We start from the raw sequence: 23,668 nt of genomic DNA, 5'->3' as shown, positions 1-23,668 counted from the left end.
CTTCCAGCATGCTCAGGAGGCATTTTGTTGGGTCGGTGTGTGTCGGTGGTGGACTTGGTGGCTGAGAGAGACATGAAGAGTTTACATTTTTTAGGTTAGCCTTATTTTGTAACAGACAAGGGGATCAGCTAGGCTAGCTTGATGAAACCTGAAACCGGTCCCAGGATGCTTGTTTCTGGTCCAGGGAAGACCTGGCCTGGCAGTTCGGGCTGGACTGTTCCCACTGGGAAGAGGGTCAAGACTGATTTGCATATGGCAGGGTCCAAACTGGGGTGGCGTGGTGAGCAAAAAGACGATGGATTAAACCCAGATCTTTGTGACTGGGGGGTGAATATTTGATTTGCTCTGCATTCCGTCCATCATCTGTTGTTTTTGCATTTGTCGCCCCAAGTGGAAAGGGTATGCCCAGATGTGGGTTCCGTGCTTGCTATGCCACTGGATTCAAGCTAGCCTGGCTGATGAAGGGTGATACCCTGAAACCGGTCCCGGGATGCTTGTTTCTGGTCCAGGGAAGACCTGGCAGTTCATACTGGACTGTTCCCATTGGGAACAGGGTCAAGATTGATTTGCATATGGCTGGGTCCAAACTGGAATGGAACGGCAAGCAAAAAAAACTGATGGATTAAACCCAGATCTGTGACTGCGGGTGAGTGTTTAATTTGCTCTGCATCTGTCCATCATCTGTTGTTTTTGGAAGATCCTCAGTAAGTTAGGCCCAGGATATCAGGCGTTAAAGGTCTCAACCCTCAAAGTTGAACCCAGTAGCTCCTGCTTGCCCCAGGGCCCTCTGAACATGGGTTCTGACACCACGTCTATTTCCTATGGCATTCAGAGGGTTGGCTAGAGCTACAGGGGAACATTAAGCGAACAAATGTTTAATTTACTTGCAGGAGGGGCAATCACCTGCTTATAACTGAACAAGTCCTTGAACTGATGGGAGTGCAGCCAGGACAGTAAGTCATTGCAAAATCAGATTCATATCTAGATGGCCAGGAGGCTGCATACATCGTGGGTAGAACTTAAGAACGTGGAATGTGGACTATAATATTTGGGACAATGCGGCAGAATCCAAATATACTTGCTGGTGTAAGTGCAGAGTGCAAATTTAAAGAACACGAGTTGTAAGCATGCATATTGCTACTCAGAGATCAGTAATAACACTAGCTTTGCTGAAGCAAGAATCTGCCCATTAAAAAATGCTTACTTGAAAGTGTACCTGGCCTGCTGAAACCACAATTTCTATGCCTGGGGATTGAAAGCAACTCTGTGGTGGAGTAGAGAGTGTCTGTTAACACAATAGTGAGGTGGTGGGTAGATATACCAGGGTACATGCCTAAGGCAAGTTAAATTAGTAAAGTTGGCAACTGAGTTGCTTAATGTAAGTGTTCATAAGAGAATGTACATGAGAGCTGTGAGACAATATTGCAAGAAAGGTGGTGGATGTTTTATATATGTTCTAAAAGAATAGGAGCTTGGTTGAGGTCAAGGAAATTAAAAAAATCTCTTTAAACAAATTCATGAGTAGGCGACTGGATTATAAAACAATCAAATGTCAAAATTTAAATGTGGCAAGGTTGATGTCATGGGATAATTTCTAAATGACTTGTGAATAATGTTCCCTGAACACATTTAGGCCTAACTCTGGTAACAATGGTGCAAAGCTGCAGGCTTTTCTCCAGAAAATCTAAGTTAGGTATTTAAGCAGCACTAAAACAATATTAACTAAGGAAACCAAACGGCGAAAATCCAAGACCCTTTTCGGTATAATTGAGAAAACTAATAATTACATGAGAATATTGGATAAAGCAATCCGATAACAAACACGCTTGAAAGAAAAAAAAAAAGACAATGTTAATCAACATGCATTACAAAAAGTGGGCACTGGAGGTCAGTCTTGCACCAAAAATGAAAACAAGAAAACTTTACCAGAAAATGTTACTACCTACCATGTCAGGAGATAAGTGGCAATCAGTAGCTTTCCATGATTATGACTCTCATATATTCAAACTTATCAGTCAGTTTATTGTTGTTCCCTCTTAAAGCTCCCAAACAGCTCGAAAGGCCTTTTGGGTCCATGCCACAGTATAGCAGTGGGACACCCGCACAACAACTCTCTCCAGCTGTGACTCCACCAAAGATTAGTAATACAAGGTAGAATCGGCCCAGCCACTCACTCCAGCTAAGACTACAGTGCATTTCAACAGAGAGAGGTAGGAGCAACTACTTACTCTACCCAGCGCTGCAGCACAGTTCAGTGCAGTCCATTCCCAACCGGTCAGCTGGTCTTTGCAAAAAGAGAGAGCCCTACTTCAGCAGGTAGGCAGTTCTTCTCCTGGTCTTTGTAAATTCAACTGAGATCCGGCGATCATGCTGCGGGAAGCCTTTTTCGTCATGCTCACTATCAAGTACCTGGTGACAGCTCCTGGTCATACACAATTCCCACAGTCCAGCTACATAAATATTTACTAGTTTGTTTGATGTCGGGAAAAATAGTGTAGAAAACCTTGCCCTAGGACCTTCCAAGATGGCAGGACAACTGTCCCAAGATCCAGCGCTGCTAAACCCCATAATCGGGCTGCTTGACGGAAATTATTATCTGCTACTGTCAAACCTTTCCGGACAGGTTCTGAAAACAGGTTCCAACAAACTTTAACAGAGACATGATTGATGGGAGAGATCCCAGTTCAAAAGCCCTCCTTACGCTAGGGTCCTGTTTTGTATAAACAAGTCAGAAGGGCATACCCAAGGTGGTCTCTAGCAGAGAAATGTTTCACACCTCATTTGCATTTGCTGTCAATGGAGAGAAAAGGAGCCAGCAGTTTGTCATTAATTACTGTTAAAACTCAGGCAGTCCAAAAAACAAACAGAAAGACAATTTTCTCTATTGACTGGATCAAAGAATACAATGATTTACGTTACTAAACCACGACAGATACAGAGTGCATTAAATGATCCATCAGAAACCATTCCAAACCAGACATTTTTCAATTACTGACAACAATAATCAAGGGCAGTCAGGAAAACTAACATGTATATACTCTGATTATGGTCTGATTACCGATGGTATTGTCTCAATTTCTCATCTTTTCATATTCCATAATCGGTTCACAATATAGAGGGACATGGGCACTTTGTGTCATAGGCATTTAACGGCGGCTCCTAGAAGTCATGGGGTAATTACAGCAAATAACTAATTGATCTTGCAAATAATTTCAGAAATGGGGAAGATGCAGTGACATGTCATAGCAGGGAAATTGTGAAATGAAAGAACGGGCTTGATCAGAGAAAGAGTGTATTCTAAATATACTACTATTTCAACTTACAATGCACCAACCACTCCAGTTTACTATTAAGTGAGCCTGAATCAAATATCAAACATAACTTCAAACATAACTAATAAACAGCAATATATAACTAACATACAGCATCCTTATACATACCAGTTCCATTAGGTCTTTCAATTTTCCAATCTCTTCAGGAATGGATACAAGTTTATTATTGCTAACGACCAATACTTTAAGAGGCAGGTCAAACAAGTATTTTGGCAACGTTGATAACAGATTACGACTAGAAAAAAACAGTTTAACAGAAAGTTAGTATCAATCATGTTTTAAGTTAATATGAACATATATTTTATATGCCTGATGCTTTTGGAGAGTGACTAACGAGTTATATGTTTCAGAGAGGAATGCAAGAGGAATAAGTTACTTACCTTTGGTAATGATGTTTCTGGTGGATACCCTACCCACTAGCAGGTTACCCATCTCATGTATGCCCAAAGGTATTGTACTGGACCCAGAAAATTTAAAACGGCTCTATTGCACGACAGATGGTGCATTGGCTCCATTACTATTCTGGTGCATCCCCGAATGTGAAGTCACACAGTTGTATATGGTGCCATCCAGAGGCCTAGACGCCAGTTCCCTCCTTCTTTCCTCACCCAAAAAAATGAAGCAGATATTGATGAACATTACGGAAATGCAGAGCAGAAAAACGAATTTGGGACCTTATTAAACATACAACAATACTCCACAGAAGGGGGAGGTAGGTGAGTAGGTAAATAATATACAGGTAGACAGAGTATTCACTAGATTGCGTATGCAACAGAAACATCATTACTATAAGTAAGTAACCTATTCTTCTGATGGATATTCCTACCTGCAGATTCCTTGCAAAGTTCTCAACATATAAATACATATCTAAGCAATAACCTCATGAGGAGGGTCTGTCAAGAAATGCAGTCAAGAACGGCACCATATGGACCCATAAGGCAAACAGCCAACAAGCTCAAGCTGCAATCAATGACATACGACAAGTAACAGAACGAACTTTGTGCACCAATCCAATGCATAATCCTGCTGTCACTACTTAAAATAATGGAAAAAACGGGCCTCACTGACAAGCAACCAGGTGGCACAAAAATACTCATTAAAAGGATACCAAAAAGTCTTTACCATACCATGCAGGTTGTTTGTGTGTTTTTTTTTTTTTTTAACAACAAAACAATGCAGAGTGAAATGGCCTGGGATAGGCCAACAATCTTTAACCCCTTCCCCGCCAAGGACGTAACGGTTAAGTCCTTGTCTGCGGCGCTAAGGCGCCAAGGATGTAACCATTACGTCCAGGGACTGGCTCATGGGGGAAACTCGCTTCCCCTTCTACCCCCCCTAACAACGTCAGCTGCGATTGCGCACTGACATCATTAGAGAGCTCCGGTTGCTCTGGAAGCCATTTGCTTCCAGTGCGTCTCAGGAGAACAAGGTGAGTTTCTCCTCCGGCCGTGGGGGGGATTGCAATGAAAGAGTCATTGGGGGAAATGAAAGGGTTTTCCTTTCCCTCTACGGGCAGCAAGAGTGGCAACTAGATACCCGGGATTTATTTTTTTGTATGTTTCATTACGGGGAGCGGCCCATTAGGCAAGGGTCGCTCCTCCTAGAGGGGCACATTATCTATCGCCTTCCTGGCCCCCTTGGGGGCAGATCCCACATGAACGCTAGGGATTATTTACTTTTGTAATTTTTGTGTGGGGGGTGGCCCCTTGAGTAAGGGTTGCCCTCCCAAAGGCGGGCACAGCACTGTAGGCCATTTCTGCCCCCCTTGGGGGGAGATCAGCCTATTTTTTTTTTAAGGCCCATCTGCCCCCAAGGAGGGAGGAGGGGGAGAAGCCACTAAGGCACCAGGGATTTTAGTTTTTTTTGTCAATTTCAGTAGAGGGGAGCAGCCCCTTGGGCAAGGGTCGCTCCCCTTTGGGAGGCAATATGTTTTACGCTATTTCTGCCCCCCTTGGTGGCAGATCAGCCTATTATTTTTAAGCCGATCTGCCTCCGCAGGGGGGCAGAAACCACAATGACACCAAGGATTGTTTACTTTTGTTTGTTTTGTGTGGGGGGTGGTCCCTTGGGTAAGGGTCATCCCCAAAGGGGGCCCAGCACTGTGGACCACTTCTGCCCCCCTTGGGGGCAGATCTGCTTTTTTTTTTTTTAGGCCCAACAAAGCCACTGAGGCAGGAAGGATTGTTTTTGTTTCGATTTTCTTTTTTGGGGGGAGGGGGGGGTCCTTGGACAAGGGTCGCTCCCTTTGGGGGCCAATATATCGTTTCTGCCCGCTTGGGGGCAGATCGGCCTATTGTTTTTGGGCTGATGGGGGCAGAAGCCACATAGACACCATGGAATAATTGTAATTGTATTTATTGTGTTTGGTGACGTCCCCTTGGGCAGGTGTTGCCCCCCCAAAGGGGTCACACAGCTGTTGGCAATTTCTTCGGCCTGTTTTATTTTTAGGTCCATCTGCCCCCAAGGGGGGCAGAAGCCACTAAGGCACCAGGGGAAATTTCTAAATGTTTTGTGGCGGGGTTTATGTTGACTAGAAAAGTATTTGCATTTGTGATTATAATGTTTTATTTCTCTTTTTTGTTCTAGTTCGAAGCTGTTTGCATGCGTTAGGTAAGAAAAAACTATTTACTCCAAATAACTATTGTTGCCATGCATGAATTACATTTTTTAAGTGGTGTATTAAATGCTGGATTGTGTGTGAAATTGTACTTAGATTAGTGCACAATGATATTTGTGTTGTCTTATGTGTAGTTTTCTTTTCTTTTTAATGGAATATCATTGATGATTGCTGTGGCTATGCAGAGTAGTTGCTGGCGAGTCTAGCCTTTTCAGGCAAGTGATATAGTTTTTAAGTTTATAACTCTTAGCGATAAAGCCACACTTAGTTTATTACTTATCGTACACAGTGCTGGTTGTTGGTGGTGCATCTGTTCAGTTACGTTTCGTAGGAAGGATCATGGCTAGCCGTAGGATGACTGCTTAGCAGGTTGTTGGTGTGCTTTTTTAATCATATTCTGACCATGATTATGAGACTGACTCTGCATCTGAGGCAGAGGAGGAAGTGCAGGATTCTGGAAGTTAATTTTCTGTCAGAGAGGAATCATCTGATGATGAATCCAATCTCAGTGCTGATGAAGTGCCCATTTTAGAGGAGGACACTGATGTGCCAAACGTGCAGCAGCCGGTGGCTGAAATGCTTCCCATTGGAAGACCTGACCTCTGGGTTGCCCAAAACATGGAGCAGCCGGAGTTGCCTGCCTTTACTGGTCTCCCGGGGTAGACAGTGAATACAGAAAACGTTTTGCCTGTCAATTTCTTTCTGTTGTTTATGGATGATGTATTTTTGGAAGAGATTGTTGAGCAGACTAATTTGTATGTGGAGCAGTATTTGAGGTAAACCCCAGCCAGACCACACTCTAGAGCTAGCCGGTGGGATCTCACGAATCTAGAAGAGTTGAAAATGTTCTTGGGTTTAACTTTTTTGATGGAGCTCATAAGGAAGCCATCACTGACTTCATTTTGGTCTACTACTCCCTTGATGGCAACTGGTATATTTCCTGCAACCATGCGTCATACCCGGTATGAGCTTCTTCTTTGGATGCTGCATTTTATTGATAATGCCTTAGCCTTGCCACAAGATCACCCTGACTCTGGCCATGTTTTTAAGATTAGACTTGTCCATGATCATTTTGTAGACTGGTTTTCAGAGGTCTATGTTCCAGGCAAAGAAATAGCTGTGGACGAGTCTTTGGTCCTGTTAAAGGGTCGTTTGGTTTTTAGGCAGTACATTCCTAGCAAGAGGGCACGGTATAGAATTAAACTGTATATGCTGTCAAAGTAGTACAGGATATGTTTATAATTTTCGGGTCTACACTGGTTGGGATTCCAGTATTGACACCCCTGGTTTTCCGCCCACTTTTGGAGTTACTGAGAAAATTGTGTGGGAACTTGGTAGAAGACTGTTAACAAAGGTCACCATTTGTATGTAGATAACTTCTACACTAGAGTGCAGTTGTTTAAGGAATTGTTCAGAGTGGACACTGTTGCTTGTGGCACAATCCGTTCTAACCAGAAAGGCTATCCAAGGGAGCTTGTCTGTAAAAAACTTGAGGGTACAGTGCAATGACTTGCGGAGTGATGAACTGCTACCTCTGAAACTTGCAGATAGGAGGGATGTCTACATTCTAACTACCATCCATGATGAGAGTACTTCCCCTGTGACTGTTTGGGGTCAGGTTGCCAAAGTGCACAAACCTGTGTGCATTTTGGACTACAATAAGCACATGGGCGGTGTTAACAGAGTAGATCAGAGGTTGGAACCTTACACTGCTGCTCGTAAGGCTTAAGTTTGGTATATAAAATTAGCGTCTCACCTGTTCCATTTGGCAACTTTTCATGCTTTTGTTGTGTTCAAGAATAGTTCTCCAGAGTCAAGGATGACATTTGTGAAATTTCAGGAAACTGTCAAAGCGAGCCTTGTTGTGCTGGAACAGTCAAGAGTCCATAGAAAAGCAGTAGTGAAGGATGTCGCTAGATTGAAAGATCACCACTTTGCCGAGCACATTCCTCTCACAGCCAAAGAAGACATTCCTGCTAAGAGATGAAGAGTCTGTGCTTGAAGAGGTATCTGGAAGGAGACTCTAATGTACTGCCCCATTGTCCTTCATCTCTAGAATCCCTAGGATGTTGGGGAAAAAAAAAGCCCGCAAATTTGGCGTGGGTAGCTTATGTGGACGAAAAGTTATGAGGACCTAAACGCAAACTGCCCCAAATAGCCATAAAAAGGCCAGGCACTTGAGGGGGGAAAGAGCCTGGCATGAAGGGGCTAAAGGCAGCAAAGTGTATAATAATACACTCTAATCGATGCACCATGGAGATGTGCAACACCAAACACAACACCTGGAAACATTGGCTGGTATGTTTCCCCCAATATATGTTCTTCCCACAAGTGGTAGAGGCGGTAAACACAGAAGAAGCAGAAAGTCACCAACATTGCAGCTCGGTCGCACCTGGATCAAGACAGGTGGAGAATACCAACCAACCCAAAAGTCCAGAAAGAACTGGCACAGATCTGAATAGTTATAAGGTGGCTCAAAGAACGCCAAGTCAAACCCAACCCACAACCATATTCAAGAAATCCCCTCCGAGGCTCAATACAGGAAAACGCAGAATTAACATACGAAAAGATGCACCAGCAAATGTGAATGTAAGGGCAGCCGGAAAGATGATACAACATGGAACTGCGCCCCTGTGTAAAAATATTACCAGTCTGGTGTCCGAAAGACGCAATCCATCTGATAACACATCCTTGCAGAAAAGTCAGTAACTAAGTGAAGACACACATTTAAAGGGTAATGAAAAACGTCCTACAAAGCCACTACATGGTCACAAAGAAACTAGGCAATAACATGGTGGAGAGGAAGAAACACATTACTTACCTATAGCAGGTAGTTTGCAGCTTGTGGTTCTGTAGCTCACATAGTATGCATACCCATGACGTCTCGTGTCGGGCACATAACTTGCAAGTTGTCTTTCTCGGATTTCAAAGTAGTTTGTGATACCTCCCCGAAATCCACACTGCTTCACACAGACTCCACCTTTGAATATGTTTTTCCACATATGTGATTGTAAGTGGGTGTAGTGATACGAAGCAGGACATATATTTATACTGGTGAAGAAACAATGTTAAAAAACCCATACTGCAATGGTCGGTGAGAGCCACAGAAATGCATAGGATCCATACCGAAAGAACTTTGACTGAGCGGCCCCTATGGAGCACACCAAGGCCAAGAGAACTTAGACTATGTAATCTATATACTTTTGAGATTAATTAAACAGCACTGGGTATTTGGAATACGTTGGCAGTAAAGGGGTGTTTGACAACTTCCCCAACTACTAAAATCCACAATTCACACTCGCGCTAGATGATACGTATTTCATTAGACGGAGGATAGGTTAATGTTTAACAGTGAAAGATATGTTCAAAGGAGCCACAAAGTCATAGTGCACTCACAACGTGCGAGCCGTTGTCCCCTCCCTCCCCCACTGAAAAAGATTCACCAGACAACTTAGGTTATGGTTTAGCCAAGGTGTAACCCTTTATCCACATAGCTTCAATGAGAAAAGAGAACCATAGTAAATCAGATATAGTTATGAGAATACAGGACATAAGATCAATAAATAACAGCTCAAATGTAGTGCAAGCAATACAAAATACAATTGTCTCCACTTTCCAATGCAGTTAAACACTCCAGAATGCATAGTGCCAGAAGGCCTCTATCACATCACACATGCCCTCAACCAAGGGCATCCCGGGTCAAGCATACATTAGTGACAACGTACCCTCTGTCTCTAAGAAGGATGGGCAATACCAGTAGATCCATACCAAGACATACAGCAGAGCACTCTATCGTGTTTTGTCCCTGCCAGGGTACCTGTCACCAGGCAAATCCCCCCAAATGTTCAACCCCAAGCATCAAGGAGGAGGGCAGAAAGGTCCAGGTCCACCAGCAGTTTAGTCCCTACCTCCTGCCTGCCAAGTGCCCACACAAATCAACACCCCTCTAAGGTGAAAGTTCAGTAAATCAGTTCAATTTTTTGGGTAGCCCCCTTTCTCTGCTAACACCAGGCATCTCGCCCAAAATGTTAATCTCCAGGCACCACATCCAAAGTGCTCAACTCCAGGCATCCCGGGGTAGGGCAGCAAAGGTCCAGGAACACCCGCAAGTCAGACACCCCTTCTGCCTCCCCAGTGCCCACACAACTCAACACCCCTCCAATGGGTCAGTTCAGTAAATTAGCCTAAATTACTTGGGTAGCCCCCTTTTTCTGCTGCTAGAACTTCCGACACAGGGCGAAGAGCTCCCTCGCAATCTTGCCCTCCCCAGCTGCCACTGGAGGCTTCAGTAATGGCCCTAAAGATTGTGCGCATGCTGAGTGAAGAGCTTGCAGCCCTTGGATGGCAAATGTACCCCATCACCAATGGACAACTCTATATCCCTAAGACACTACTCTATGGGTGCTTCAAAATAAATCATTGCCCCAGCTTTCCTCATTGGGTACATGTACACGGGCGGACTACCCCAGTACCTAAAGTGTGTGCCCTGCAAAAACCTTAATGTGTACCATCAGACCACCCTAAAGGCATATGTCAATTCAATCTGGCAATGTAAGTATCCCAGCAAATCTCAGTTTCCTCCCAACTAGGAGGCTAACTGTCCTTGATCGACTGCCTTTGTCCATGGATGGATGTTCCCTCCCATGCCCCTTTGGCATCTGCATAGCTTACCTAGGACTCCATAACCAGCAGATGGAACCCGCTACTAGCTGACTGCTCCACCTTTCTGGACCCAAGGTAATTTTTCGCCTGATAGTACCAAATAGCTACGCTCACACAGACCCATAGTTTGAAAATATCTAAGTATCGCAGGATTCACCTTTTATTGAAGAACATCACACTTTGTGGCCTGAACCACTTGGCCATGTTGACCCGGGTGTGATCTCCAACCAATCTGAATTAACAAACCAGATGGCTCGCCCCTTTCCTGAAGAGGCTTCGTAAATCCTCACCCCATCCATACTTAAGCAGACAGCCCTAAAGGAGCACCTCATCTGATAATGGCTTCCAGTACCACACAAGATGCTCCCATTCCTAGATAATAGGCTGAAGGTTTCTTGCTGTACATCGTTTGATTCCCCCTACCAGAGGATCCTACTTATTCCCTGTAAGGTCATTAAATGTACATTTGGACACCAAAGGAAAGCAACTGATCATCCAAGGCAACTTGGTTCTATCCAATATCCCAGAGACATTCTGTTGGGCATAGCCTACCTTCAAGTTGCTGCTGCATACTTGCTTAACGTAGGCCCACAATTACTCTGTATCAAGGAATATACCTTTTACTGAAAGACACTGCACCTTGTGGCCTGAACCACTTGGCCATGCTGAGCCCGGACATGATTTCCAACCGATCTGAGTTCACCTACCAGGGGATGGTTCACCACTTTCCTGTAGAGTCTTAGTAAATCCCTACCCCATCCATCCTCAAGTAGACATACATTTTCAGCCCTTCTAGTAACCATTTCCAGTGCTACACCAAGCACTCCATTTACTAGATGACAGGCTGAAAGTTTGTTTCTGTACATCCTTTGACCTCCCTAGCAGGGTATTCCTACTGATTTCATGTGAGGTCCTAAAAATGGATGTTTGGACCCCAAAGGAAAGCAACCGATCATTCAAGGTAACTTGGTTCTACCCAATATCCCATGGACCACAGTTGGACATAGCCTACCTTCAAGATTCTGCTGCATACTCGCTCCCTTCTCCTTAGTTAGGTCCACTTTCTTCTAGGCTACAATTGTGGGTAATATGTTTTAAGGACGATTTAACTCCCTACTTCCCCATTTCTAGGCCAATCCGGCTCTGGCTTGATGTTACTATAACGTCATTCGCTGGGGTTGAATGTGCAAGAGCATGGTAGCCTCATGAAGAGTTGCACAAAAATACAAGATGTACTTCTAAGAAAAAGAGGTTGTAATTTCAAAGTATCTTGTGATACCTCCCCAAAATTCACACTGTTTCATGACAGACTCCACCTTAGATTATGTTTTACCATATAGGTGACACTAAGTATGTGTAGTGATACGAAGCAGGGCAGTCTATGTATACTGGTGTAGAAACAAAGTTAGAAAACTCATACTGGAATGGTCAGTGTGAGCCACAGAAATGCGCAGGATCCATACAGAAAGAACTTTGACCTGCAAACCCCTATGGAGCACACCGTGGCTGCTAAGAGAACATAGACAATGTAATCTATATACTTTAGAGATCACTTAAACAGCATTGGAGATTTGGAATAGGTTGGCAGTAAAGGCGGGTTTGACAACTTCCCCATACACTAAAATCCACAATTCACGCTCGCTCTAGATAAGTGTTTCATTAGACAGAGGATAGGTTAATGTTTAACAGTGAAAGATATGTTCAAGGGAGCCATAAAGTAATACGAAGAATGTAGGACAACATAAGGGGCAGCCAAAGAACATAAACGTATTTAACTTTCAGATGAGACAATGGACACTGAATGCAGATGTTAGACCTGCTATGCTTAGGCCACTAAAAGCTTATGAAAAATTTCTGTCGGCGTTTGATTCAACAAGGGGTTTGAGTTCCAGGTTGTACACTGTACTCACGACAGGACTTAACGCACAACAGAAATGCAAGTACCACACACAGTAGGACAAGGAGCTAGGAGTAGAGTGTGAGGAACAAAAAAATGGACAGGGAGCTATGTTTCAGCTGTGCTGTGAGGAGCACGCAATATTTGCTCCATAGGGAAACAGAACATAAAAGCCACATGCAGTGGAATCGGACGTTAAAAAGGTTAAAACGCATGTTCGAAATACCCCAGATATCGGTTAGAGATTCAAAGTGTGTTGCCACCAGTGCTTATTTTGTAAACAAATAAAAATAAAAAATAAACAGTGCAGGGCCCTCAAACAAGTTACTTATCTTCGGTAAGAATTTATCTGGTAGAGATAGGGTCTAGCTGCAGAATCCTTAACTTAGAATCTTCTTCAGGTGCTAGTCTGGAAACTTTTTTCCATAGTACGTCTGCGCGTCGGTAGAGGGCGTTGTGCGACTCCGTAGTCACATCCGTTTCTTCCATGACTATTTTCTGCGCCCACATAAAGAAACTGCCAATGGAAACAGTGTGCTTCAAACAACTTCACACCTTTGTGTCAGATAATCATCAAACGCTTAATTCAAGGGGTAGACTTCCACCATGAGACAACAGAAAAACTCAGTTCGCAGAGCGGGGAGGATCGTTAAGGAATCTGCAGGTAGATCCTTTCTCTACCAGATACATTTTTACTAAAGGTATGTTACTTGTTCATCTGATAGAGACAGCTAGCCACAGATTCCTTAACTTAGAATCAGATACCAAAGCATAAAACTCTGGAGGAGGGATTGCGAACAGATACCCTCGTAAGTCTGTAAGTTGTGATAAACTGGTTGAAAAGGAGTAAACGGACCAGATGAGAAGAAAAATGAGGAGAGTAAAATTCATGTCCTACGACCTCTAACCTGTAGAAGTAACTACAGGTTAAGTACACCAGAAAGTAGGCGAGCATAGAAAAAGCTCACCAAGGATAGAAATCAGCCCATCCATAGAAACCTGTCAATTCTGTGCCATAAACGACTTAACCACTGTGAAGTCAGATATCCAGAAGAAAAAGTACTGGGGAATAGACCATATACCCAAAAAAGTACGTAAGAGGAAATAAATCCTCATCATGTAAAATAATTGGTCAAAAACCATTGCAATAAAAAAGGGTCCCCCACCGTGCACAGTTTTTTTCATAAACAATGCAAATATTACATTATTATCAATGATGTTATCAAAGATGTCATGAGTGCCATATTTTGTGGGGTGATTAGCAGTGTATAGCGAGAGCGCGAGTTATAGTTACCTTAGGGCACTAGTTATAGTTACTTGAGATAATTAACAGGTGAATTTCTTTGGTTTTGTACATTTAAAATGTGAACAGTGAATTTCTATGCTTTGCTAAATTCTATTTCATAACTAGAAGAACGAGTTACTTACATTCGGTAACGACTTTTCTGGTGGATACATTAGCTACCTGTGGATTCCTCACCTAATGAATACTCCCATGGCGCCAGCATTCGACGGAAATCTTCTTACTAGTCTCTGCACGTCGACGAGGACGTCACTGTAGCCCACGCGACGCCGTCTGACGTCATACAGGCAATAAGAGGTCCTCGACGACGTGCGGACGTCAGTACCAATCATTTTTTACGTGCATGAGAACAACCAGGTAATGCAATGAAAGAGCAAGGCAACATCCCATTACATTGTAAAAATACACAACATTGCATGAATAACTGTAAATCTTTTATATATATATATATAACTCTCTCTTTTTAAAATATATATCTACACATCAAGTATATACACAAAGATGTATACCTATATACATATAATATATACAACATCTATTGCGCCCTCAAAGACCAAGAGGAGCGTACTCAAGGATTACTTGGTAAGACCAGAAAGGCAACGGGGCGGCGGGTGGGACCGTGAGGAATCCACAGGTAGCTAATGTATCCACCAGAAAAGTCGTTACCGAAGGTAAGTAACTCGTTCTTCTGATGCATACAACTACCTGTGGATTCCTCACCTAATGAATAGAGTCCCAAAGCAGTACCACGCCCGGCGGTGGGTGCCTAAATGGTCAAACCAAGAAATCCTGCAGCACTGACCGTGCAAAATGGCCGTCCCTTCTAACCTCAGAATCCAAACAGTAATGTTTTGCCAAAGTGTGAAGGGATGACCAAGTTGCGGCCTTGCAGATGTCGACCACAGGAACACCTCTGGCCAAGGCCGAAGTGGCCGACTTAGCTCTGGTGGAATGAGCTCTAATGCCCTCAGGAGGAACCTTCTTTGCCAAAGAGTAACAGATTTTAATGCAAAGAACAACCCACCAGGATAGTGTTCTCTTGTGGACTGCCTTTCCTCTCCTCTTGCCCACGTATCCAATAAACAGCTGATCCTCCAGCCTGAAATCCTTTGTTCTATCAATAAAGAAGCTCAACGCCCTCTTTGGGTCCAGACGGTGCAGTCTTTCTTCCTCTTTGGAAGGATGAGGCGGACGATAGAACGTGGACAAAGTAATTGCCTGAGCCAAATGGAAGGGTGAAACAACCTTCGGGAGGAAAGCAGCCTTGGTCCTCAACACCACCTTATCCCCATAAAAAGTTGTATAAGGGGGCTTTACTGATAAGGCCTGCAACTCACTCACTCTCCTTGCTGATGTTATAGCTATCAGGAAGACTGTTTTTAAAACCAAATACCTTAAGGGGCAAGAATGCATAGGTTCAAAAGGGGACCCCATAAGGAAAGTCAGGACCAAGGACAAATCCCATTGCGGCATAACGAATGGCTTTGGAGGATATTTATTTAGAAGACCTTTCAAGAATCTGATAACAATAGGGGATTTAAATAAAGATGGTTGGTCTGGAAGACATATGAAGGCTGACAAGGCCGATAAATAACCCTTAATGGTAGCCACTGCACAACCTTTCTGCGCTAGAGACAGAGCAAAAGACAAAACGTCCGATAGATGAGCATGCAAAGGATCAATCTGCCTCTCTCCACACCACGCAACAAATTTAGACCATCTATTAGCGTAGATAGATTTAGTGGAGTGTCGCCTGGCCGCTAATATAACATCCACTACCTCAGGCGGGAGAGAGAAGGAACTCAGGTTGCCCCGTTCAATCTCCAGGCATGTAGGTGCAGACTCTGGAGGTTGGGGTGTAGAACCTGCCCCTGCGACTGCGAGAGGAGGTCTGCCCTGAAAGGGAGACGGAGCGGAGGGCACATTGAGAGTTGGAGAAGGTCGGAGTACCATACCCTCCTTGGCCAATCCGGAGCTATTAGGATGACTAGAGCCCGGTCCTGGCGAATCTTCCTCAATACTCGAGGAATCAAGGGTATGGGAGGAAACGCGTAAAGCAACTGGCCGCACCAGGTTATTTGAAACGCATCCCCCAACGCTCCCTGCATCGGATACTGGAGGCTGCAGAATAACGGACAATGCGCGTTCTCTCGAGTGGCAAACAGATCTACCCGAGGAAACCCCCACCTCTGGAAGATTAAACGGACTTGATCTGGATGGAGACGCCACTCGTGGTCTGCCGAGAATTGGCGACTGAGACTGTCCGCACGCACGTTCAAGACTCCGGCCAGATGGTTTGCTATCAAGCAAATCTGATGGTCCTTTGCCCAGGACCATAGTCGAAGAGCTTCTCTGCAGAGAAGGTACGACCCCACTCCTCCCTGCTTGTTTATGTACCACATCGTGGTAGTATTGTCCGTTAGGACCTGTACCGACTGACCACGAAGGGAAGAGAGGAAAGCCTTGAGAGCCAGACGTACAGCCCGTAACTCTAACAGATTGATGTGAAACATCTGTTCCTCTGGAGACCAAAGGCCTTTGATCTCCAGATCCCCCAGATGAGCTCCCCACCCTAGAGTGGAAGCATCCGTTATGACTGTGGCCACTGGTGGCGACTGCTGGAACGGCTTTCCTTGTGAAAGATTGTTGCTTGCAATCCACCACTTCAAATCCACAGCAGCATCTCTGGAGATCTTGACAGTACTCTCTAGATCCCCTTTGTGTTGAGACCACTGCCTTCGGAGGCACCACTGAAGAGCCCTCATGTGCCAGCGAGCATGCGTGACCAACAGAATGCAGGAGGCAAACAGACCGAGCAGACGAAGGACCTTGAGGACTGGAACTACCGCTCCATTTCGAAACATTGGAACCAAATCCTGAATATCTTGAATCCGCTGAGGCGGAGGAAAGGCCCGACCCAATGTTGTATCCAGTACTGCCCCTATGAACAGGAGGCGCTGAGAGGGCTCTAGGTGAGATTTGGGCTCGTTCACCGAAAAATCCAGGTCGAACAACAACTGGGTTGTTGACTGCAGATGATGCGACACAAGCTCCGGGGACTTGGCTTTGATCAACCAGTCGTCCAAGTAAGGGAATACTGCTATCCCCTTCCTTCTGAGTTCTGCCGCAACCACCGACATCACCTTCGTGAAGACTCGAGGTGCTGAAGTAAGACCAAACGGAAGGACCGCAAACTGATAGTGCTGCGATCCCACCACAAACCGGAGATACTTCCTGTGTGACTTGAGTATTGGGATATGAAAGTAAGCATCCTGCAAGTCGACAGACACCATCCAGTCTTCCTTGTTCAACGCCAAAAGCACCTGTGCTAGGGTCAGCATCTTGAACTTTTCCTGCTTGAGGAACCAATTCAAGATCCTCAGGTCCAGGATTGGTCTCAAACGACCATCCTTCTTGGGAATCAGGAAATACCTTGAGTAACATCCTCGACCCCTTTCCTGCTCTGGGACCAACTCCACCGCGCCCTTTGAAAGGAGGGCTTGTACCTCCTGTTCTAGCAACAGGAGGTGTTCTTCTGAACAATAAGAAGGGTGGGGCGGGATGAGGGGCGGGAACTCCCGAAAGGGAATGGTGTAGCCTTTTCACACAATACTGAGAACCCAAGTGTCCGTTGTAACAGTCTTCCATTTGGTGAGAAAATGCTGTAATCTTCCCCCTACAGGAGAGGAGTGAGTGGGAAATGGTGGAAGCCTAAGGCTGCTTCCCCTGCTGCACCCCGCCAGAGGATGAGGAAGAGGCAGAGTGCTGCTGAGAGGCTCCTCTGGTGCGGACCCTACCTCTCCCCCTAAAAGATCTATAGGGATGGGAAGAGGCAGGTTGCTGATATCTTCCCCGAAAGGAAGAGGAGGAAGAGCCACGCCCAAATCCACGAAACCTCCTGAAAAATCTGGAAGAGGCCGTGGAAGAAGGAGCTTGGAGCCCTAACGACTTAGCCGTGGCCCTGCTCTCCTTAAAACGTTCCAAGGCCGAATCAGCCTTGGCTCCAAACAGTTTGTCCCCATCAAACGGGAGATCCAACAATGTGGACTGTACATCCGCAGAAAAGCCCGAGTTACGGAGCCAGGCCTGTCTCCTTGCCACCACAGTTGTGCCCATTGCTCTGGCTACCGAGTCAGTGGTATCCAGTCCCGTCTGGATAATCTGGGTCGCAGCAGCCTGGGCATTTGAAACAAGATCCAAAAGACCCTGGGGAAGCTCTGTAAATGATGAGGAAATGTCATCCATCAGAGCATGAATATACCTCCACAGGATACAGGTTGCGTTGGTGGCCTTCAACGCCAGACTGCAGGACGAAAAAATCTTCTTGGACTGCGCCTCTAGTTTCTTTGAATCTCTGTCCCCAGGCACCGTCGGGAAAGAACCAGGCGCTGACTTAGATGAACAGGAGGCCTGCACCACCAAGCTCTCCGGCGTAGGGTGCCTAGACAGAAAACCAGGGTCAGTCGGAGCCGCCCGATACCTCCTGGCCACGGCTCTGTGAACTGCTGGGGAAGATGCCGGCCTCTTCCACACCTCTAACACCGGATCCAGCAGAGCGTCATTAAATGGCAAAAGAGGCTCCGCCGCAGCTGAGGCCGGATGTAGCACCTCTGTTAGAAGGTTTTGTTTAGCCTCCACCACCGGCAAAGGCAGGTCCAAAAAACTAGCTGCCTTCCGTACCACTGCATGAAAGGAAGCAGCCTCCTCAGTGTATTCTCCCGGGGACGAAAGATCCCACTCAGGGGAAGTGTCCAGCCCACTGGCCGACTCCAGACCACGCAGCCCATCACCCGAGTCCTCTAGCTCTCCTTCCTCCAGGGCTCGTTGGTACTCCTGCTCCTCTAATACACGGAGAGCACGTCTCCTCGAATGAAGCCGTTGTTCAATACGCGGAGTCGACAATGCCTCCGCCGAAGTCGAAGATCGGCGCCGATCTTCAGAAGCCACCGACGCCGCGTCCGGCGCCACAGGTAACTTCGGCGCCGACGAAAGAGCAGTTGAAGCAGATGGACCCACCGGAGTCACAGGCCGAAATCCCGACGTCGACGGGATGGAAATCCCCGGGGCCAATCCCTCTGAAGCCACCGGAGCGGCCACCGGCGCCGACACTGGCGCCGAGCCCACGTTCCCAAAAGGGAGAAAGGGCATAAAGGGTGCCGGCCGTAGAGGCGCAGGATCACCCAATGAAAAGGCCAAAGGCCCAGCCGGAGCACCCCCTGGAGCCATCTGTTGGAAGATGGCATACATCGCATTCAAGAATGCGGAACTATCGGCTCCAGGGGTGGGAAAAGCCGGATACTGGGGTGCCTGTCTCGGAGGCGACCCCGACGCCGGCCTCGACGTCTGCAACGCCGGAGAAAACACCTGAGGCTCCAATACCTCAATCACCGACGCCTGTCCAGGTGAAGTTGGAGACGCCGGAGAGGGCAACGGCGTCGAAGGATGCGGCGTAACCGTGGGACTGATCTCCCATGTCCTTCGGCGCCGATCCGAAGACCTGGAATGAGTCTCCTTCGAATGACGCCGAGATTCTCTACGGCGCCGGGAGTCCCGATGACGCCGATGTCTTGGAGAAGAAGACTTCTTGTGATGTTTCTCCTTCGATTTCGCCATAAACAGCTTCGCCTCACGTTCCTTGAGGGCCTTTGGATTCATGTGCTGGCATGAATCACAAGTCAAGACGTCGTGGTCGGAGCTCAAACACCAAAGGCAATCGGAATGAGGATCCGTCACCGACATCTTGCCTCCACACTCACGACAAGGCTTGAATCCAGACTTTCTCTGCGACATTATTACCACAGCGAAAGACTACGCAGCAAAAATACACTGTAACCACAAAAGTAACAGTTGCTCCCTCGAAGATAACCGTTTCGAATGCACGGAAAAAAGGGAACTGGCGTCCGCACGTCGTCGAGGACCTCTTATTGCCTGTATGACGTCAGACGGCGTCGCGTGGGCTAGAGTGACGTCCTCGTCGACGTGCAGAGACTAGTAAGAAGATTTCCGTCGAATGCTGGCGCCATGGGAGTATTCATTAGGTGAGGAATCAACAGGTAGTTGTATCCATCAGAACATCCCTGTAACCTTTGTTTTTTTCCGTGAATTTCTACGTTTTGTTTTTTTACATAAAGTAATCTACATTACTATACGTTAATCCAACCACTGCTGCGCATAGCCTTCCGCCGTGCCCGTCTGTGGTTGGCTACAGGGCCTGGCTGCAACCCGTATTAGAAACCAATCTTGCACCGTACACAGCCTTTGCCCATGTGCAGCAGGGGTTGCCCGCAAGGCCAGCCCTTCAGCCAGTCCCTGAGGCCAACCCCCTAACAACCGAACCCTAATCTGCACCCATCCCTTTTGCAGTGCGCAGCGGGAGTTGGCCGCAGTCTATCTCTCTGGGTGTGAGAATGGGTGTAAGATGGTGTATATGGAGGTGAGAGTGGCTGTGAGTGTCTCTAACTGGGTGTGAGTGTGTGTGCATCAGTATATTAGTGAGTGAGTCAGTGTCTCAGCGGGTCTGTGGGTGGCTCCATGTGGGTGTCAGTGGGTCTATGAGTGGGTGCGTGACGGTCTGACTGGGGCTGTGTGTGTGTGTGTGTGTGTGTGTGTGTGTGTGTGTGTGTGAGTGGGTGTGTGAGTGTGAGGGAGAGAGATAGAGTTTTTTTTAGACTTTGGTGGATGAAAAATACCTTTTCTTAATTTATTTTAGAACCACAATGTAGGAAGTTGGCTCTGTATGTACTATTTCAAAGTAGGAAATAGCATGCACAGAGTCCAAGGGTTCCCCTTAGAGGTAAGATAGTGGCAAAAAGAGATAATTCTAATACTTTATTTTGTGGAAGTGTGGTCGAGCAGTAGGCTTATCAGAGGGTAGTGTTAAGCATTTGTTGTATACACACAGGCAATAAATGGGGAACACACACTCAAAGACAATTCCAGGCCAATAGGTTTTTATATAGAAAAATATATTTTCTTAGTTTATTTTAAGAACCACAGGTTCAAGATTTACAAACAATACTTTAAATGAAAGGTATTTCACTTAGGAACCTTAGGAACTTTGAATTAGCAAAATAGCATATACAGTTTTCAAACAAATGGCAAATAGCTATTTTAAAACTAGACAGTGCAATTTTCAACAGTTCCTGGGGGAGGTAAGTGTTTGTTAGTTTTGCAGGTAAGTAAACCACCTACAGGGTTCAAAGTTGGGTCCAAGGTAGCCCACCGTTGGGGGTTCAGGGCAACCCCAAAGTTACCACACCAGCAGCTCAGGGCCGGTCAGGTGCAGAGGTCAAAGCGGTGCCCAAACCGCATAGGCTTCAATGGAGAAGGGGTGCCCCGGTTCCAGTCTGCCAGCAGGTAAGTACCCGTGTCTTCGGAGGGCAGACCAGGGGGGGTTTTGTAGGGCACCGGGGGGGACACAAGCCAGCACAAAAAGTACACCCTCAGCGGCACGGGGGCGGCCGGGTGCAGTGTGCAACCAGGTGTCGGGTCTTTGAAGCAGGCAGTCGCGGTCAGGGGGAGCCTCGGGATTCCCTCTGCAGGCGTCACTGTGGGGTATCAGGGGGGTAAACTCTGGCTACTCATGGTCTCGCAGTCGCCGGGGAGTCCTCCCTGTAGTGTTTGTTCCCCACAAGTCGAGCCGGGGGCGTCGGATGCAGAGTGCAAAGTCTCACGCTTCCGGCGGGGAAACGTGTGTTCTTTCAAAGTTGCTTCTTTGTTGCAAAGTTGCAGTCTTTGTGGAGCAGAGCCGCTGTCCTCGGGAGTTCTTGGTCCTTTTAGATGCAGGGTAGTCCTCTGAGGCTTCAGAGGTCGCTGGACCCTGTGGAACGTGTCGCTGGAGCAGTTCTTTAGAAGTGGGGAGACAGGCCGGTAGAGCTGGGGCCAAAGCAGTTGGTGTCTACGTCTTCTCTGCAGGTTTTTCAGCTCAGCAGTCCATCTTCGTCTTCGGTTGCAGGAATCTATCTTGCTGTGTTCTGGGAGCCCCTAAATACTTGATTTAGGGTTGTGTTTAGGTCTGGGGGGTTAGTAGCCAATGGCTACTAGCCCCGAGGGTGGCTACACCCTCTTTGTGCCTCCTCCCTGAGGGGAGGGGGGCACATCCCTAATCCTATTGGGGGAATCCTCCATCTGCAAGATGGAGGATTTCTAAAAGTCAGAATCACCTCAGCTCAGGGCACCTTAGGGGCTGTCCTGACTGGCAGTGACTCCTCCTTGTTTTTCTCATTATCTCCTCCGGCCTTGCTGCCAAAAGTGGGGCTGTGGCCAGAGGGGGCGGGCAACTTCACTAGCTGGAGTGCCCTGGGGTGCTGTAACAAAGGGCGTGAGCCTTTGAGGCTCACTGCCAGGTGTTACAGTTCCTGCAGGGGGAGGTGAGAAGCACCTCCACCCAGTACAGGCTTTGTTACTAGCCACAGAGTGACAAAGGCACTCTCCCCATGTGGCCAGCAACATGCCTGGTGTGTGGCAGGCTGCTAAAACCAGTCAGCCCACACTGGTAGTCGGGTATGGTTTCAGGGGGCATCTCTAAGATGCCCTCTGGGGTGTATTTTACAATAAAATGTACACTGGCATCAGTGTGCATTTATTGTGCTGAGAAGTTTGATACCAAACTTCACAGTTTTCAGTGTAGCCATTATGGTGCTGTGGAGTCCGTGCATGACAGACTCCCAGACCATATACTCTGATGGCTACCTTGCACTTACAATGTCTAAGGTTTTGCTTAGACACTGTAGGGGCATAGTGCTCATGCACTTATGCCCTCACCTATGGTATAGTGCACCCTGCCTTAGGGCTGTAAGGCCTGCTAGAGGGGTGACTTATCTATACCTAGAGGCAGTGTGAGGTTGGCATAGCACCCTGAGGGGAGTGCCATGTCGACTTAGTCATTTTATCCCCACCAGCACACACAATCTGGCAAGCAGTGTGTCTGTGCTGAGTGAGGGGTCCCCAGGGTGGCATAAGACATGCTGCAGCCCTTAGAGACCTTCCCTGGCATCAGGGCCCTTGGTACCAGAGGTACCAGTTACAAGGAACTTACCTGGATGCCAGGGTGTGCCAATTGTGGAAACAAAAGTACATGTTAAGGAAAGAACACTGGTGCTGGAGCCTGATTAGCAGGCCTCAGCACACTTTCAAATCATAACTTGGCATCAGCAAAGGCAAAAAGTCAGGGGGTAACCATGCCAAGGAGGCATTTACTTACACACAAGATTCAAGATTTGAGGTAAATACATAAAATGCAAGGTACTTCACACAGGTAAGTAAGGAACTTTGAAATAGAGCAGTAACATACACAGTTTTAATTAAAATGGCAATGTAGGAAATTGGCTCTGTATATACTATTTCAAAGTAAGAAATAGTGTGCACAGAGTCCAAGGGTTCCTCTAAGAGGTAAGATAGTGGCAAAAGCAGATAATTCTAATGCTCTATTTTGTGGTAGCGTGGTCGAGCAGTAGGCTTATCAGAGGGTAGTGTTAAGCATTTGTTGTACACACACAGGCAATAAATAAGGAACACACACTCAAATACTTACTACAGGCCAATAGGTTTTTATATTGAAACATATATTTTCTTAGTTTATTTTAAGAACCACAGGTTCAAGATTTACAATACATACTTTAAATGTAAGGTACTTCACTTAGATACTTTAGGAACTTTGAATGAAAACAATATCATGTACAGTCTTTTTAAAAATGGCAATAAGCTATTTTAAAAGTGGACACTGCAAAAATCAACAGTTCCTGGGGGAGGTAAGTAAAGGTTAAGTTTGCAGGTAAGTAAAACACTTACAAGTCTCAAAGTTGGGTCCAAGGTAGCCCACCGTTGGGGGTTCAAGGCAACCCCAAAGTTACCACACC

At 46.3% G+C, this 23,668-nt stretch overlaps 1 protein-coding gene across 3 annotated transcripts in view; it reads right to left on the bottom strand.

Moving 5' to 3' along the window:
• The window catches only part of LRCH2 (leucine rich repeats and calponin homology domain containing 2), a 743,639-nt gene that overhangs the window by 540,050 nt on the left and 179,921 nt on the right, over positions 1–23,668 (bottom strand). For all 3 annotated transcript variants that reach the window (XM_069212552.1, XM_069212555.1, XM_069212554.1), the window contains exon 3: positions 3,441–3,567. In XM_069212552.1, the coding sequence (XP_069068653.1) occupies positions 3,441–3,567 (127 nt within the window). The remainder of the gene's footprint in view (positions 1–3,440; positions 3,568–23,668) is intronic.

The sequence above is a fragment of the Pleurodeles waltl genome, chromosome 2_1 (genome assembly GCF_031143425.1).
Source record: "Pleurodeles waltl isolate 20211129_DDA chromosome 2_1, aPleWal1.hap1.20221129, whole genome shotgun sequence".
Taxonomy (NCBI): domain Eukaryota; kingdom Metazoa; phylum Chordata; class Amphibia; order Caudata; family Salamandridae; genus Pleurodeles; species Pleurodeles waltl.
The sequence above is the reverse complement of the archived record's forward strand: the minus strand, read 5'-3'. Positions and strand labels throughout refer to the sequence as shown.